Source organism: Alosa sapidissima, chromosome 11 (genome assembly GCF_018492685.1).
Source record: "Alosa sapidissima isolate fAloSap1 chromosome 11, fAloSap1.pri, whole genome shotgun sequence".
Taxonomy (NCBI): domain Eukaryota; kingdom Metazoa; phylum Chordata; class Actinopteri; order Clupeiformes; family Clupeidae; genus Alosa; species Alosa sapidissima.
Genome location: NC_055967.1, coordinates 26,202,892 through 26,219,599, shown reverse-complemented (window position 1 = coordinate 26,219,599; position 16,708 = coordinate 26,202,892). Strand labels below are relative to the sequence as shown.

General features: G+C 41.3%; 1 protein-coding gene across 1 annotated transcript; it reads right to left on the bottom strand.

Moving 5' to 3' along the window:
- Nucleotides 1-1,254: 1,254 nt before the first annotated feature.
- nat10 (N-acetyltransferase 10) lies at nucleotides 1,255-15,607 on the bottom strand. Its single transcript, XM_042110888.1, has 29 exons — nucleotides 15,478-15,607; nucleotides 15,051-15,197; nucleotides 14,849-14,940; nucleotides 14,486-14,657; nucleotides 14,192-14,314; nucleotides 13,481-13,542; nucleotides 13,097-13,211; nucleotides 12,707-12,814; nucleotides 12,362-12,495; nucleotides 11,876-11,969; nucleotides 11,673-11,771; nucleotides 11,119-11,255; nucleotides 10,596-10,720; nucleotides 9,919-10,069; nucleotides 9,196-9,292; nucleotides 8,948-9,064; nucleotides 8,634-8,735; nucleotides 8,135-8,209; nucleotides 7,745-7,864; nucleotides 6,909-7,042; nucleotides 6,751-6,799; nucleotides 6,512-6,608; nucleotides 5,567-5,677; nucleotides 4,886-5,058; nucleotides 4,670-4,789; nucleotides 4,396-4,494; nucleotides 4,178-4,251; nucleotides 2,255-2,335; nucleotides 1,255-1,647 (listed from the first exon to the last, which is right to left on the bottom strand). The coding sequence occupies exons 2-29, from the start codon at nucleotides 15,162-15,164 to the stop codon at nucleotides 1,536-1,538; spliced, it is 3,087 nt and encodes a 1,028-aa protein (XP_041966822.1). The 5' UTR covers nucleotides 15,165-15,197; nucleotides 15,478-15,607; the 3' UTR covers nucleotides 1,255-1,535.
- Between the last annotated feature and the right edge of the window lie 1,101 nt (nucleotides 15,608-16,708).

Here is a 16,708-nt window from a genome sequence, read left to right as displayed (position 1 = left end):
TTCAACAAATGACAATTTTTAGTTCTTTACAACCTATAAAATGTCTTGAAACTCTGTTGTGCATAATAATTTGGAACAGTGCATTTTGAGTATTTTGAAGAAAAAAAATACTGTTGTCATTAGGAGGTTTGTTCAATACAATTTTAAATTATGCTCGAACGGTTGATGTCTTAAATTATACTGACTGTCATTTGCATCAACTATTTAGGGAAATCTGAGAAAAATGTCATTTGCATAATAATTTGGAACACAGTGTAGTATTGGTTAGGGTTCTGGTTCTATCTGAGTTCTTTACTATAGCGGTGCAGTATGTATATCAAGTAACAACCTCCATCCTGACACCTGGGGCGGTGCAGAATTGAATTGTGCGGCCAGTCAAACAGAACACAGTTATACATGCCTTTGTTCTATCAGAGTAAAGCAAAGAATCTAAATAATTTACCGTTTATTTTCCAAAGAGGTTTTTAAATGATTTTTGAAAAATTGGTTGGTATACCACACTGAGGACCAGAGAAATCAAAAGGAGACTTGTCTCAGGAGATCAGGCACTGCCTAGTGTCTAAAAGCTCTAAAAGCTCTGTCTCAGGTGCAGGACCCGAAACAAAGCTTAAAGCACCCAAGAATGGATATGAAAAAAAAAAATAATAAAAAAAAAAATTAAAAAAAAAACTTTTCTTAAGTGGTCTTTCATGAGCCCTGATCTGAATGCTTTTGAACATCTATGGAAAAAGCTGAAACATGCAGTCTGCATAAGGCACCCTTCAAACCTGAAGCAGCTGGGGAGGTTTGGTCATGAAAAGCGGGCCAAACTACATGTCAGAAAAACTAGAGAAAATGCTTACTGGCAGTAATGGTGTCTAAAGATTACAGTGTAGGTTGAGTATCATAATTTCTGTCCATTACATTTTTATTTGTTTAACATATTTGGTAATATGGAGTCAAAAGCAAAGTCTGATTAAATATGGAACTAACAACGATGAATGTTAATTACTTTTGTTTGTTTCAAATTATTTCTGAGAAAAACCATAATTCAATCATTATGGTTAATTTTTGAGACCATGCATTTCAACTTTTGACCTTTTCTAGGCCTTAAAAATAGTCGCTCTAAGAAAACATTTGTTGCCGATTTCTGCCCTCTTTTCAAATGATCACATAGATAGATCTATTAAGGTAAACGGACAACACATCGGTTTTATGAATAACCAGAAAGGACTGCAGTCCCACTGCTGCCATTAAGTACCATGATGCCTCTGATGAATTTCTTAATACTCTTTTCCTTTTATTGCAGATTACTGCAAAAAGCTTTATAGGATTAAATATAAAAAAACAATGCCATTCAGGGGAATATCCAGGTCAACCAAGTCCATCAAGACCAACAAAAATGCCCCTCTTACAGCATGAAACAACAGGTCAGTTACAATACATTAAAAAAAAGCAAGAACTGGGAACAGGTTTTCCATAGATGCTTCTCATGGCAATAAAAATAAAGGTCCATGATCTCTTCTGAAGTCCATAAATGATTTGCCTACAGACAATTAAACTTTCTTTCCAAATTTTCCTTTTTTGTCAAACTTTTTCATGTTCTTCTTCTTCTTTCCATGGAATTCCTCTTTTTGAACTCCCCCTTCAAACTTCCTTTTCTTGTCACTAGAAGAAATACAAACACACATCAGATATCCCAAAGCTACTTGTATCAACACATGTCTGCAGCCAGTATAACCCATGCTAGAGATTAGGCCATCCTGTTAAACCTAACCGACTGCAGAATGTTGCTGATGCCGACGACAACTTAAAGAATATACTGTTAAGCTGGGTTTGTGGCTCAGTACTTGAGTACTTTGCTTCAGTCAGTGGACTATGAGAACGTAAGGGGGTCAGACACAGCAGGGAGACCATTTACAAAACTCCAAATCATATGGAAGGGTAAGAAAATGTAACAGCATCATCAGCCCATGTCTCAAACATCAGCTCACAGTTATGTGGTTGAAATGTAGCAATTTAATTAGAGAAGTGGATAGGGCAACAAATTGCCATGGCAGCTGTTAAGACTGAGGTTCTATTACCCCCAATAGACAATTGGATGACCGCATGAAGACATTTTTGTTGCCAATTAACATTACTTGTAGTTTAGTCTGAAGTGACCTTTAGGCAATTTTTGCATGATGGCTCATTGCTAACGTCTCACACCTTACAGTAATGCTTACTTTTCACATTACAAGACTGTCTAGATGAGCTCTTCTGTTCTCATTCTTACCTTTTGATGCTGACAATGGCTGTTTTCCCCGCCTTCTTCAACACCTGGTCCCATTCTTCATCTTCTCCACGGATCATGTACCTATAGATTTAATTGTCAATTGAAGTTTAGAACAAAAATATATCACTGAGTACTTTGTAATAACAATACTTAAAAGGGACACCAGGCAACGTTTTCGTGTTACTCATCTTCGCAAGTCGGTATATGGTTAAATGACTCATTACAGGGGCGAATGAAGACTCTCTCGCCTGTAGGAAGAATATCCCGCTTGCAAGTTCAGTGTATCGTACCAGCCGACCGAATCAGGATCAGTTTACATCCTGCATCCACAGCACAGAGACAGGCTGACGAAACACTAGCGATTGTTGCAAACGTGTGTATAATGGCAGAGCCGGCGAAGAAGCAGCGAAAACCCTTGACGGAAGATGCAAAGAAAAAGAAAAGAGCTTCAGACCGAGCGAGGGGGAGTTTCGTAGAGAAAAAGCATCAGGCTTGCCTGGTGTCCCTTTAATAGATGTTATTTGTTACACAACGCCTTTCGAAGCATCCAAGGGCTCCTCCAAAAACACCCTCAATTCTTCGTGGCATGGATTCCACAAGATGTTGGAAACATTCCTTTGAGATTCTGGTCCATGTTGTCAAGATTGCATCACGCAACTTCTGCATTCTCTGTTGACAGCCCTTTTTTATTTATTTTTTTCGTGCCATTCTGAGTAAACTCTAGTGACTGTTGCGTGTGAAATTTCCAGCAGTTACAGGAAGTCAAACCAGCCCTTCTGGCACCAATAATAACGCCACAGTCGAAAACACTAGACGGATTTACACAGGCATATTTAATCCAATTACATTAGGATTCATGCCTTAATTGGAATAAAAATACTCCTATAAACCCCTTGACCAGAATAAAATGTGGCAATCCAACCCAATTTGTAATTTAATTCGGATTGAATGAGGTGGTGTATTTCTTTTTAGAATACGATTGAACAGCCATGCAAATGCTCAATCAGACTGCAGAATTTTTGCACATGCTCATTACTTGTCACATAAACAATTACGTGAAAGCAGTTGGTTTTATAACAATTACAATTAGCTGATGCTGCCTACTAAGACCTAAAACCAACATACCATATGATTCATTATTGAGACAACTGACAACAAAAAGGCAGCTGCTTGTGCTCGCCTCTCTTCCTTACTTTCAGTATGAATAATCATGTGTTAGCTTCATGCTGTTGCCTCATAGCTGGACTGAACAGGCGATAAATTTGTATTTTCAGCAGATTTTAAACCCTGCACCAAACAGAATAAAAACGTGTGCATGTCATGCGGCTATTCCGATTAAATGCATATGTGTATATCTGATACCGGATTGGATTAAATAATTGTGCCATGTAAACAGTTGGCCCGACATCTGAAATCGGAATAATTTCAAACCATCTGAGAAAAAAAAGTGGGCATGCAAACGAGGCTAGAGGTCACATTAGACAGCGGCAAGCGGCAGGTTTCCTATTGTTCTCTATGGTTCGGCAGCTGAACGGTGGCAACGCTGGCGTAACGCTAGCGTTAAACAAGCTGAGCGTTGAACTTGGTTCAACTTTCAAAGCGCAACGCGAGCGTATTCAATTGACAAACGGTTTGTGTTGCTTAGGAACGAGATAAAACGTATTATGGTCTGAGCGTTGCGTTACGTTTGCCAATTCCGCTTGACGCTGGCTGATGTGATTCCCGCCTAACTAAAGCTCAGGACCCATACTGACATAACTTCATGCATTGCACTGCTGCCATTTCCAGACGTACAGATGTTCCTAATAAAGTGCTCAGTGAGTTTAGTAACACCGGTAAAAATGTCCCTTTGGCTATTCGATTTTCAATTAGACTTTCTCCCTTAATATGGGTAAAATGTCTCCATATCGTCATAACACTCACTGTGAAAGATCCATATTCTTTATTTTGTCCAAGTCTTGTTTATGCCTGTCCTGAAACTCTTTTGCTGCTTCATCCTAGTGAATAAAACAAAACAGTTTATTAAAAGAAATCACCAGCTTGGTCTCCAGTTTTTAGCTGACCTACTACAAGCATTCAAAACAGATATTTTAGTCATCGGCAATTTCATATCTGAACAGTGCTGTCAAAGCGGGTCGTACCAAGTCTTCATTCAATGTCCGACTAGTTGGCTCCATAGCAATGTCTTTTGTAGCAACCATTTCGGCTTCAACTGCTTTCTCCTGGATGCTTCTACAGTACTGCATTGTGAAATACAGTAAAAAAAGTGCAAAAAAAAAAGTGCTGTATTTCAATGACATTCAACGTGACATTTAATTTGAAGTTTTTTCCTAAAATGGTAGAAATCCACATACTGTCCAGCCAACAACCTCCTCACTAAGAACAAAAGGGTCATAACGGCAGACTTGACCTCACCTGCACCACTTTCCGAATGAGACGGTTGAACAGACCCAAGAGCTGAGAACCTGGCAACTCAATCTCCTTTTCCAAATCATCCACAGACTTATGCTGGAGGCCAATACCCAGCAGCAGAGCCTAAACACACACAGTTATTAATACTTCAGTTAAAATATCAATGAGATATTTTTTACTGTACTGTCCTCCATATTGTATTTGCCACCTCTAACTCACACTCTGGGCGGCAGAAAGGGACACATCCCCCAGCTGTTTGAGGAAGTACATGCGGGCTATGGCTGGGATCATGTCCATGATGAGGTGGTAGTCCACCATGCTCTGGGAGTACATCTCCAGGCGCTTCAGATCATACGGACTGAAGTGGGCAGTCAGCTCTGCAGTGGTGAGGGCTACAGAGATCAGAAAGCTGGAATTAGGGCCAGATACAGGGACAATAAGGGTGTAAAGGTACACATATTCATACCATAACTGTTTAGGTGCAAAATGTTAGAAATGTTGAATATCAGGGCTCAACTTTAACGGTAAGTGGTTAAAAGTGGTCGTCATCTTGGCAACCAAGCATGAGCCAGGGAAGTGGCGGACCATATGCCAGCTAATTAACGCTAGTTAAAAATACTATTCCGGCTTATACGTGTTGATCATCTGCAATATTGTCAATCAACGTTAGGCTAGCAGCACTTAAAATGGCTTACTGTACCGAAAAAATGAACGGAATTGTAACTTCCAACAGCGAGGTACGTACCGAATCCAGATTTTTTTTTTTACTGTTACACCTTTAAATGACAAACAACAGCTGAAGGGTGAAGAGATAGCGAGTGCTTACCTGCCTGAGCACCCTCTTAAAATGGCTTACTGTACCTGTAACAGCTGAAGGGTGAAGAGATAGCGAGTGCTTACCTGACTGAGCACCCTCTTTGCTGTTCTTATTCTGCAGGATGTTGAGAGCCAGGCTGGGGGAGAAGTTCCGGAACTGGTAAGAGAGCAGGGAGAGGAAACGTCTGCGGAAATCTAAACATGGGAGACACGGAAGAGGACAATGTATGCTTAATACATAAGATAAGTAATGTGTGGGTGTGTGTGGGTGTGTGTGTGTGGGTGTGTGTGTCTGTCCATCTTTGTAAGTATAAGCACAAAGGTTCCCACTCTTTCCTCAATGTCAAATTCAAGGACTTCTCAAGGACTTTCTAGGTCCTTGTTCCTCAAATTTAAGGATCCTTACATGGCCTCGGATCAAGGTAGATTTTTATAAATGTGCCACTAATTCAGTTTGTAGTACAGTAGTTAGCTTTTGAACATTTTGAAAATTGTAGTGGCTAAAATACCGGTTTAGACAGAAAATGATCATACTGTTTGAATATTAGAAAACACAATCCAGCTACCCATCATGCACCAGTCAGTAGTTCATTGCCCCAATGCTGATTCCGCACTGCACTACGATTGAGGATACAATGTCAGGGAACAAATAATTTTTGCCTGGTCACTTTGTTCTGGTTTCTATTCAACGTATCAGTAAAATCTATCAAGCTGGAGATGATATCTTAGGTCTTCTGGGGGCAACAATGCTAGAAACTAATTTGGTTTAGGACATTTTCAGGGTTTTGTGTGATTTTATAAAAGCGGGAAAACTAATTCAAAGGTGTCAAAGACCTATGTATTTAAGTCTATTTTCAAAAACTTTTCAGGGCCTTGAAATTATTTTTTCAAATTCACAAACTTTCAAGGATTTCAAGGACCCGTGGGAACCCAGACATCAGTAGTTTGTGCATGTAGGCTGTCGTTAAGTGTTTGTAAATATGTGCCGTAAATAGCAGTGGCAGTAGAAATAGTAGTAGCACACGTCACCTTTCCAGAAAGCTGAGAGCCACAGGCCCTGTTCAGGAGACTCCTCTGAGTTGAGCTCCTTCAGCATCACGCACGAGTGCTCCCCTGTCAGGTCATTCTAGGAATTACAACAGTGCCACATGAAAACCAGCACCAGAATACTTCACTACTGTCTTTTCTGGTTCAAATCAGAAAGTATCTATCCCAAAATCTATTTTAACTATCTACACAGTTAAAAATGTATGAAGTTCCACACTTACCGGTGTTTGTCTTAAATAAACAGGAACAAAACCTGCCTTCTTCCAGAACCTGAAAGCAGAATAATACTTGTGAGAAGGCTGCATGAAATATAGAAACAGCCCAAAATGACTCACGAAAAAAAAGAGTTTTCTGCCCCTCTTCCAGCAGTGTCCCTCACTTGAGCAGTTGAGAGGTGAGGCCGTAGGATACCCCGAGGTAGTCCAGTCGCTCCGCCGGCCTCTCACTCAACTTCAGCAGCAGCGGAGGCAGGTTCTTACGGGGGGAAACCACCTCTTCGAGCAGACTGACAGCCTGTGTGGGTGTTTGAAATGTCAAAACCTCATCATGTTATTCACAAAAGGACTATCTATAGAGACAGTGGATCTGTTTGAAACGGAAGACAGCTGCCTACTGCCTCCCTCCCTACATAGAGAGCTGTCTCACTAGACATGAATTTGGATTAAATGCATCTTTTAAAAATGAGCGTAGCACTCTAGAATCTTTGGTTAACACTACGGTATGACGTTAGCAAAGGCCTGACGTTAAACTAAATTAGCTTACGTAAGCTAGCAGGCTAACGGTATAAATTAGTTTTACGGCCGGCAGATATATCAGACCAGACGCTATTAATGGTTACAACAATGGCATAATCAGATAGTAAATAATTTATTTCTCATCTCAAATCTACAAATCTAAGCAAAATAAGGTCACACAAATGATATTTTTAAACAGATTCAGCAGCCATTACCGATGTCATCCGCCATGTTTGTTTACCTTTCAAAGCGGTTTCAGACGTTGCCGCAAGGGATTATGGATAGGAAGGAGCATGAAGTGTGCATCGAAGCTGCCTCCAAAAATGACCGTTATTTGGTAATTCTAAGATACCTTAGAAGGCAGCAGAATTTGTTTTTTCGGTTTCGAACCGCACTTGCTGCCTCGCTCCCCAGTTAGATATCTTAAAAGGCAGCAACTTTACCCGTTTCAAACATACCCAGTGTGTGAGGGACACCTTACCTCACTGCTGACTGAGGTGATCCCACTGCTGCTGGTGGTGTTCTCCTTCTCGTCCAGCAGGGGGAACTGTCCCTCATAATACTGCTGCAGTAGCTGCAGAGCACGTGAGCCATAGCCCATCTGCGTGCGTGCACAGAGAGAGAGAGACAGAGAGAATAGGCAGTCAGAGAATACTGATTAGGATGCTATGCTGAATCCTGCTCAAAAGTCCAGGCACGAGCGCACCATGTTAACCATGGCCAGATCAGGCCAGACACATGAAGTGGCCATGAAATAACGCTTACTCCATGATAGGTAAACAGACACACACACACCCACCCCATGATATGCGCGCACACACACACACACACACACACACACCATGTTATGCACACACACACGCACGCTTACCCCCTGATAGTCCGGATTCACAGCAATCCGCACCACTCGTCCCCCAGAGAGGCTGCCAAACTCTGGGTCTTGGAACTAAAGACACAAATAAGACACAAAAAGGATTTAAAAGCAACGACAAACAAAGATTATTTCATCCATTTCTATCAGTCAGGGTTTGACACCATCCATCGGTCCGACCCTCAGCCCCTCACATCTATACAAAACCTAATTTCAGAGTGGTGCCTTTTCATCAATAATTCTCTCACCAAACTCCCATTTTCGGTGTTACAGCTGAGCTACATCAGGTCTAGAACTGAAGTGCTCTGTTTGCGGACCGTAAAAATGGTTTTAGAAGACTGGTGTAATTTTTTCAAACATCCACGCCACTGTCATGTTTGATGTAGCTAGTTCCATTGATGACAGTGGAAGCTAATTGTTGCCGACATAGCGTGAACGGAACACAGTTACGTGCCCGATACTGCCTCTGTGTTAGTTTTAGTTTTTGGAGATGCGTTACCTGCTCGGACACAGTCCATGGGATTAGGTCACCGGAGGCTTTCTTGCCGCGAGACAGGCTGTTGAGAATGGACTGCTTGGATATCTCTCCCTCCAGACACACCTGTGGTGAAACAGATTGGAGAGTCAGTGGACAATGAGCACTGGTGCAGCCAAAGCAGGCCTGGGCGAGACAGACAGACAGACAGACAGACAGACAGACAGACAGACAGACAGACAGACAGACAGACAGACAGACAGACAGACAGACAGACAGACACAGAGCCCATGCCTGAGCGCGGCTGCAGCCAAAGCGGGCGAGCTCTAACACCTCACCTGTACCACAGCCAGGACTTCTGGCAGGGAGTTCTGAGTGGGAGGAACAGGAGGCAGCAGGCAGAAGAGGTGGTGGGCCGGAGCGTCCGACAGCAACTGGAGATCGTTGGGTGAATTCTGGAGGTGGGGAAAAAACAAGAGAGTTTAACGGATTAGTTTAAGCTATAACTGATTTGTAAATGAGTAATGTTGGGCTTAACTGTGTATCTGTATGACTGACACTGAGACCCCCCGCCCCCCCCCCTCACCTTGTAGTGGGATGCGACATATAGAGCCATAAGTCTCTGTAGGAAGGACTCTGATGCTTTATGGTAGCAAAATAATGTGTCTCTGTTCACATAATACCTGCAAAAACATGTTAAGGAAAACTACGAGACCTCCACTCCAGAGAAGTAGAGAATCAGGGGCACTGCTTCCAGAATTCAACTCTGTGCACCCATATGGAACACAAAAGCAACAGCTGAACAGTAAAAACAACAGCACTGCTCAAGGGGAGCTTTAGACAGTCTTCACATAGATATAGAGACTCAAATTCATTTGTTTCTTCATGGAACCATCCAACCTGACCATTGGAACCATGCGACCTGACCATTGAAATGTGCTCGCATTTTTAAGAGCCTCAAAGTTTTTCCAGATTGCCCATAGCACATATAAACGTGAGGCTCTTAAAAACGTATGGCGCTTAAAGTAAAAAAAAAAAAAAACAGGTTACAGAGGACCCAGGTTCAACAATGGGTCGTTGTATAGATACCCGTCTTAGCCAAGTCAAGGAGCTAGCTATTTATAATCATAGCAAGAATCTGTACTCAATCAATTTCCAACTTGTTTTTTTTTTTTAGAGAGATTTTGGAAAGCTGGTGTTTTGGAGGTGAAAAAAAGCATGTCTATGTGAACTCCACCTTAGGCTGTATTCATACTGCTAGATAAATGCATATTTATAGTCTGTAACGTCCGAACAGACTGAAGGATACAGATCACAGGTCTGGGGCAGCGGGCAGCCCGATATGATGCGGGGGATGGTCAGGCAGTCCAGACACAGCAGCTCGTTCAGCCACTTCTCCACGGCGTCACCGGGTGCGTAGCGGATGGACTCCTGCAGGGTGACCTCATGCAGCGAACGAGCTGGGGGAGACGACAGGGAGAGTTGTGTGAAAAATCAAGCCGCTTCCGTGCCGACAAACAAATTCATTACATGTTTATGCTATTTGCTAGATGCTTTTGTCTAATGTCTAACTACACTAGTTACAAATAATACTTACAAATAAAGTTGAGAAGCCTATCTGAAAGCCCTGGCAAAGCCACAGCAGGATATAGGCTTGTTTTACAAAATCTGTCAGAATGGTATTTAATTTGTCTGTACTCTGGACTGAATATGGATTATTGTTATCCACTCGCTAGCTGCAGAAATTGCAAGCGCACAACCAATATCAATTTTATACGTGACACATTTAATCCATGCAGCAGAGGACATTTGTAGAAAAGCATCCAAAGTTTATTATAGTTTTTAGTTTTGCATAAATATTTCTATTCTAAAAACATGTAGCTTTAGGGAGCTTTTGAAAGCGTGTGGAATTCTACCACGACTGGTGAGTTTGGGATGGTTGGGGTGCAGTGATTCCTGTGATGTGGCGGTCCAGTGGTGGGTTACCTGCGGCCAGTCTGGCTGTGTTGGTGCTTCTGTTCTCGGCCGACAAGCTCAGCTGACTGGATGCACTCTGCTGCCTCAGCTGCTGGATCAGCTTCAGAGACAGAGAACGGCCAGTGCCTTCATACCTGCAGGGTGCACACAGGTAGGGAGGAAAAAAACATGAAAGAGAGAGAGAGAGAGAGAGAGAGAGAGAGAGAGAGAGAGAGAGAGAGAGAGAGAGAGAGAGACACAGAGAGAGAGAGAGAGAGCGAAAGAGAGAAAGAGAGCAAGAGAGCAAGAGAGCAAGAGAGCAAGAGAGCAAGAGAGCAAGAGAGGAAAAACGCAAGATGGGTATGGGCAAAAGCAGCAGGGAAGAGGGGATGAACAGTTTGACAGCAGAACATAGGAACAGTGAAAGAAGGAGTAGAGGACAGCATGATATCCAAAGGAGCAGAGAAGGAAAGAAAGAGAGAATGTGTGTGTGTGTGTGTGTGTGTGTGTGGCTGGTATTAGTGGTGCTTGTAAACACAGGCGCTCTACTGACCCGTTGATGGTGGAGGCCATGAAGATAAGGTAGGGCCCCAGCAGTTTCTTGACCAGCGGGAGCGGGATGGCTGCCGCCTCGTCAATCACCAGCAGCTCGGCCTGGCCTAGTTTCACCGCGTCCGCTGGGTGGATGTACTGTGGGTGAGAGTGCTGGGTCTCAGAAACAGAGCCTTCGTAGAACAGGTGCACACTGGGACTTTCTCTCTACTGTACAAAATATTAAATGATCTGATCAGAGCTGGCTGGAAATCCATACTGGATGATGTTGTAAGAAAGATAACTAACATTAAAAGGTCTTTAAAAGATAAGACTTAAAACAAAAGATGCAACACAGAATGTATCCTCTTACTTTTATAGCATACGTTTTAAGATATTCAAGAACCTGTTTTTCATTTCATAATTGCATGTAGTATAACAACTTAATAATAAAAAATCTAATCAGTGATAAGGTCAGTGTCAGATGAAGTCTCAAACCAGATGAAGTCTCACCCCCAAGTTATACTCATCCTTTGCCAGTGCACATTTGCTTTTATTTCAAATGTAAACATTTACTTGAATAGTCTGTCGATGCTCCTTGAAGATGTTGACACGGACCACGGCTTTGTTGAACTCTGGGTTGAGGGACTGAATAATTTCATAATCCAAATGTTCCTATACATTTAAGGGAAAAAATGCCATCTGGTTGTAGCAAAAAATATCTCCATCCAAAAACCTTTTATTTATAACATGAAAACAAAAGCATCCTTAAAGAATACCTGATACTGGAGGGCGTCAAAGCCTTTGAAGATAAACTCAAACAGAGTGTGCAAGTTGTCAGGGCTTGGGGATGTCACAAACATGTTGGAGTAACTGGAGAAAAGGGAAAAAAGGTAATTTGTGGCAATTTAAGAGTAAATCATGGGCAGATCAATTAAGCTAGTGTCACAAAATAATTTTAAAATTCTACATACTACACATAATATTACTTTTATAATAACAATAAGAGTTGTTGTTGTTGTTATTATTTTTACATGTAACACCACTGAGAGAGGGAGTGCAGTGTTAAGTCTGTCTATGGACCCTTTCAAGAGATTTCCATTATCAGCATCATAGTTGGCCCCACAAGACTTCTTTTTTAACATTCCATATGTTATCTTAATGTAGAGGAAGTAGATTGGGGCCCAAATAGAACGTTCAAGCAATGTTTTTGTTTTTATTGTTGAAAGGGTCTATAAGCAGAGTATGAAAAATGTGACTAGTACCCAAAAGCGACAGCCCCGGCTACAGCCAATCCGAGAGCTGCTGATTTGCCCCGACCTCGAGCAGCAGTAAGGGCCACTGTGCTGCGGAGGGTCTTCTCTGAGATGGCCTCAATGAACTTCAGCACAGCCTTGGCCTACGGAAAAAAACACATCCCAAAGACTTTACTCCTGCAGTGTTGAATAGATGTATTTGCTAGTTTTCAATCATCAACATACAATCACTTCAAGGTATGTGTTCCACTAAGTCTAAATAGTACAACTACATAGACACTTTGAGTTATGTCAAAGAAAACAGAGAACATTTTGTATTTCTTTTCAAGAATGGAAGTAGCGGAGTTGACTGACCTGGTCCATGGTCTTACAGCTGTCCACAAGCACGCCCACGGGCTGCGTGTCCTGAAGAGACTCTTTTAAGTCCTTCAGCTCTTGTTCCCTAGGTGACGGAGGGTCATCCTGTGGAGAAAAACACAATTTTCACATATCTTTCCAGAACGGCATGTGCCATAAACCATTTCTACAAATCAAACCATTTGTGTACATCTTAATATTGCAGAGTGTTAGCCCATAGCTCCCTTTTAGCTATAGGCTAACTGGTGTAGCTGGTGTAGCTGGTGTATGCATCCTGTTCTAATTTTGAAGTAGACTGCAAAGGAGTCGATTTCCACAAAAGTTGCCATGTTCATTTAAGAGGAAGCTTGGTGTATAGCTGCACTGAGTGCTTCAGCGTGAGCTTACCTGAGTTTTTGGTGGAATTGGCTTAATGTTGGCGATGTGGCTGGAGATTGGTAAAATGTTGAGCTGGTCATCAATGGCTACACATGTCTTACACGATGATAGTGACAAGATAAACCTGCATTGAGACATTGGGCCGGAGAGATCATTTAGGATGTATTCACACACAGAATTTGAAGTTTTGATTATTTATAGTACACACCTGTGTGACATAATAGCAAACGTTATATCCCAACATAGGCAAGATCACAAGAACACATTACATCATGTCCACAAATGGGAAAAAAACTGAACTATCACCTAGAATGTAAACCAGTATAAATCCAAGACATCTCTCTAATTATGTTGCAATGTAATACTCTAATGCTTGCAAGACACATCACTCACCTTTCGTTGAATCTTCCCACCACATCTTGATGAGCCTCTGTCCTGTAGCGAGAATGGACATCCTAAGGAAAATCCACAGAATTATAAGAAGTTTGAGACAAGTTTTTGAGACTTAAAAAAAAAAAAAAAAAAAAAAAAAAAAAAAACACCTTCATCTCTCTGGAAATGCATTTTAAAGCAGGTCTGAAAGTTTTGGGGAAAATATTGAATTGTGATTGAGGTTTGATATGAGTTATAAGTCAGGCATCAGTTAAAGATTCACTATAATTAATTTAAATCAAGTGATTACCAATTAAGATAACACTTTTTAATCCAAGGATATAAAAGAAAATATACAAATTACTTCTAGCTTCTAAATATACAAATTACTTCTAGCTATCAATATAGCTTTAAGATGGCCCACATCTGATTAATAAGCATGCAGACCATGACTGTCACACAATAATGACACAAGAATTTAAAAAACATGTGTGACAATATTAACCATTGGGTCAGAGTCACTAGCTCCACAATTCATTGCAGCCTTTGCAATTTGCCAATAGCATTAATTTAGACCATGGTAATGTATAAACCATATTTCAAAGGTTGAAATACATCGTTATGTCCACAAAAGGACCATGTATCCAACATTAAAAAAATTAGACAAGTGGTGTTCCAATTTTTTTTCTTAAAACTTCACATGGAATACAAAGACATAGCCATGCTGCCTACCATTGTCATTGTATAAAGCTGCTTCAGCGAGTTCATGGTCCTCAGAAGAATGACCACAATACCTCCACCCTCTACTGTCTCAACCGTTCGTGCCAAGAGATTAGGCGTTAGGGCCTCAAAGTCCTGCAAAGGAGGGAAGACAACATGAAGAAACCCTGAAGTGAGAAGATAGGAGTCTGTGACGATAATTATCTTTTTATACTGCCATTAGTGTGTAGACATCTCCATCGTGTATGTGCATACTGAAAGCGAAGACTAGTTGTTAATTTTAAAAAGCAGCATTTAGTGATTTACCTGCAAGACACACATGCCAAAAGTGTTGCCCAGAATTTTATGAGTCTCATTGTAGTAGCAGTAACGGATGTTGGTTGCAGCAACAAAAAGCTCAAATGGGTCGTCCTGATTCAAGTTCAGAGTCCCTGTCTTGATCTTTTTCTGCAGCTGCCGCATTCGCTTCTTTCGGTTACTGTAACAAAATCATCATATGTACAACATCTTACCTACAACAAAATGTACAGTAGAATACACAGTTCCTGATTCATACACAGCTGATATGGCATAGGCTTAAAACTGCAGTCATAAACACCAGACATATTATGGTTTAATGCAGTCACTAATTTAAATCGCAATAAAATTAATCTAAGCCGCTGTCCATACCTGCTGAATCCGAGTTCCTTCTTGTAACACCACAACACCGATGGCCTTGCCCGCACCGTAGCTTTTGACAACATGTGATGCAAAATAACAACCTAAGCGCAGACAAGATGGAAACTGAGATGGGGCTGATTTAACAGTTACCAATTTACAGAACAAACTGACCAACTGAAGTGTTGCTGAATATTATAAAATGTAACTGTACCTGGTCTCTGCCATGGTCACCGACAATGACAAACATTGTACGATGCTGTTGCAAAACTCCATTTTCAATCTGAACTCGAATGCGATTGTCCACCTTTTTCCGAAAGGTTGCCATGATGAATGAACTCCTTGTACAAGTACGCTTTACCTACAAACAAATCAGTTTAATTATTAAATAACACATTTCACTCGGAGTCATGATATCGCTAAATGAAATAATCTATATCAAAGGGTGAACAACCTATCTTGGAATGTGCTACAACTAACATTAAAATGAGCTACGTTAACCTAGCTATAGCTAATGGTAAGTTTGTAGACTCGTGCGAATTAGTTCAGTTATACGTGCACAATTAAAACGCTGAGATTTCCACACATCCAGTAACACCCTGTTGAATAATAAATATAAGCCGTGGGACATTGTTGATTACCTTAGCAAATAAGGATACCGCACCATGCTTAATTTCACGTGGGTAAATCGGTGGGAGAGCAACACATGCATTTCCGCTGTTTGGCACTGTGGGCGTGTCTCTACGTTCTCACTTCCGTCGCAGCTATGTTGCTGCAGCATTGTATTGGATGAAACGACAAAGTTTATCCAATCTGATCCAATCATATTATTTGATAACGACAGCGAAAACACGAAGGTTTCCCATGTTGAAGTTGGTCACTGGTAAAAAAAAAAAGAAGAAAAAAGTTGGTCAATTCGTCACTGGTTGGTCAGATGGCAGATCTTGATCTTGTAAATGACTACTTTTCAAGCTTCGACTTCAAATAACTTACTGCACGAAAAAAATACTAAACATGTGACTCATAAGAGTAAAGCTTATTATTGGTAGGCTACAGCTATTTTCTTTTAATAGAATAAGCTTACATTAACAGTAGAACCAAATCTAAAAATACCAATAGACTTAACAGAATAATAACCATACACATATAAAAAACACGTTTTTTGGCTCATTCTTGAATACCCCAAAAATCCATAGTCTTCATTCATGGTGACATGAAGGAAGCAGTGTGGTCCTAGAACACCGGATGAATGCAGAAATGGAGATTGAAATTGAGTAGCCCAGCTGCCCATATCATCTACAGACGTTATGCTGCATCAAGGAGTCAGGCTGAAAACTTCAGTTCTATTGATGGAGTTGAGCAATATAGCTGCTCATCATGACCAGAAAGACAAAGTCTTTCTTCAGTTCGTCAGACTGAAGAACTGTCTCTCTGACACTGTGATCAGCAGCACCGGAGCTCCACAGGGAACTGTGCTCTCTCCAGTCCTGTTCACCCTGTACACATCTGACTTCTGCTACAACACTGAGTCATGCCACATGCAGAAGTTCTCTGACGATACTGCAATTGTGGGGTGTATCAGGGACGAGCAAGAGGAGGAGTACAGGAGTCTGGTGGAGGACTTTGTGTAATGGTGCAAACTCAACCACCTTCAACTCAACACTTAGTCCAAGACCAAGGAGATGGTGGTGGATTTAGATAGATAGATAGATTTATTGATCCCCGAGGGGAAATTCAGGAAATTTCCGCAGGTCTAATCAAGTGCATCACTACAATATCAGACAAAGGACCCTGAACAAAGTGATCAACATCTTGGACAATGAACGTCATCCACTCCACTATTACAAAGCAAGAGCTTGATCAGTTGGAGAC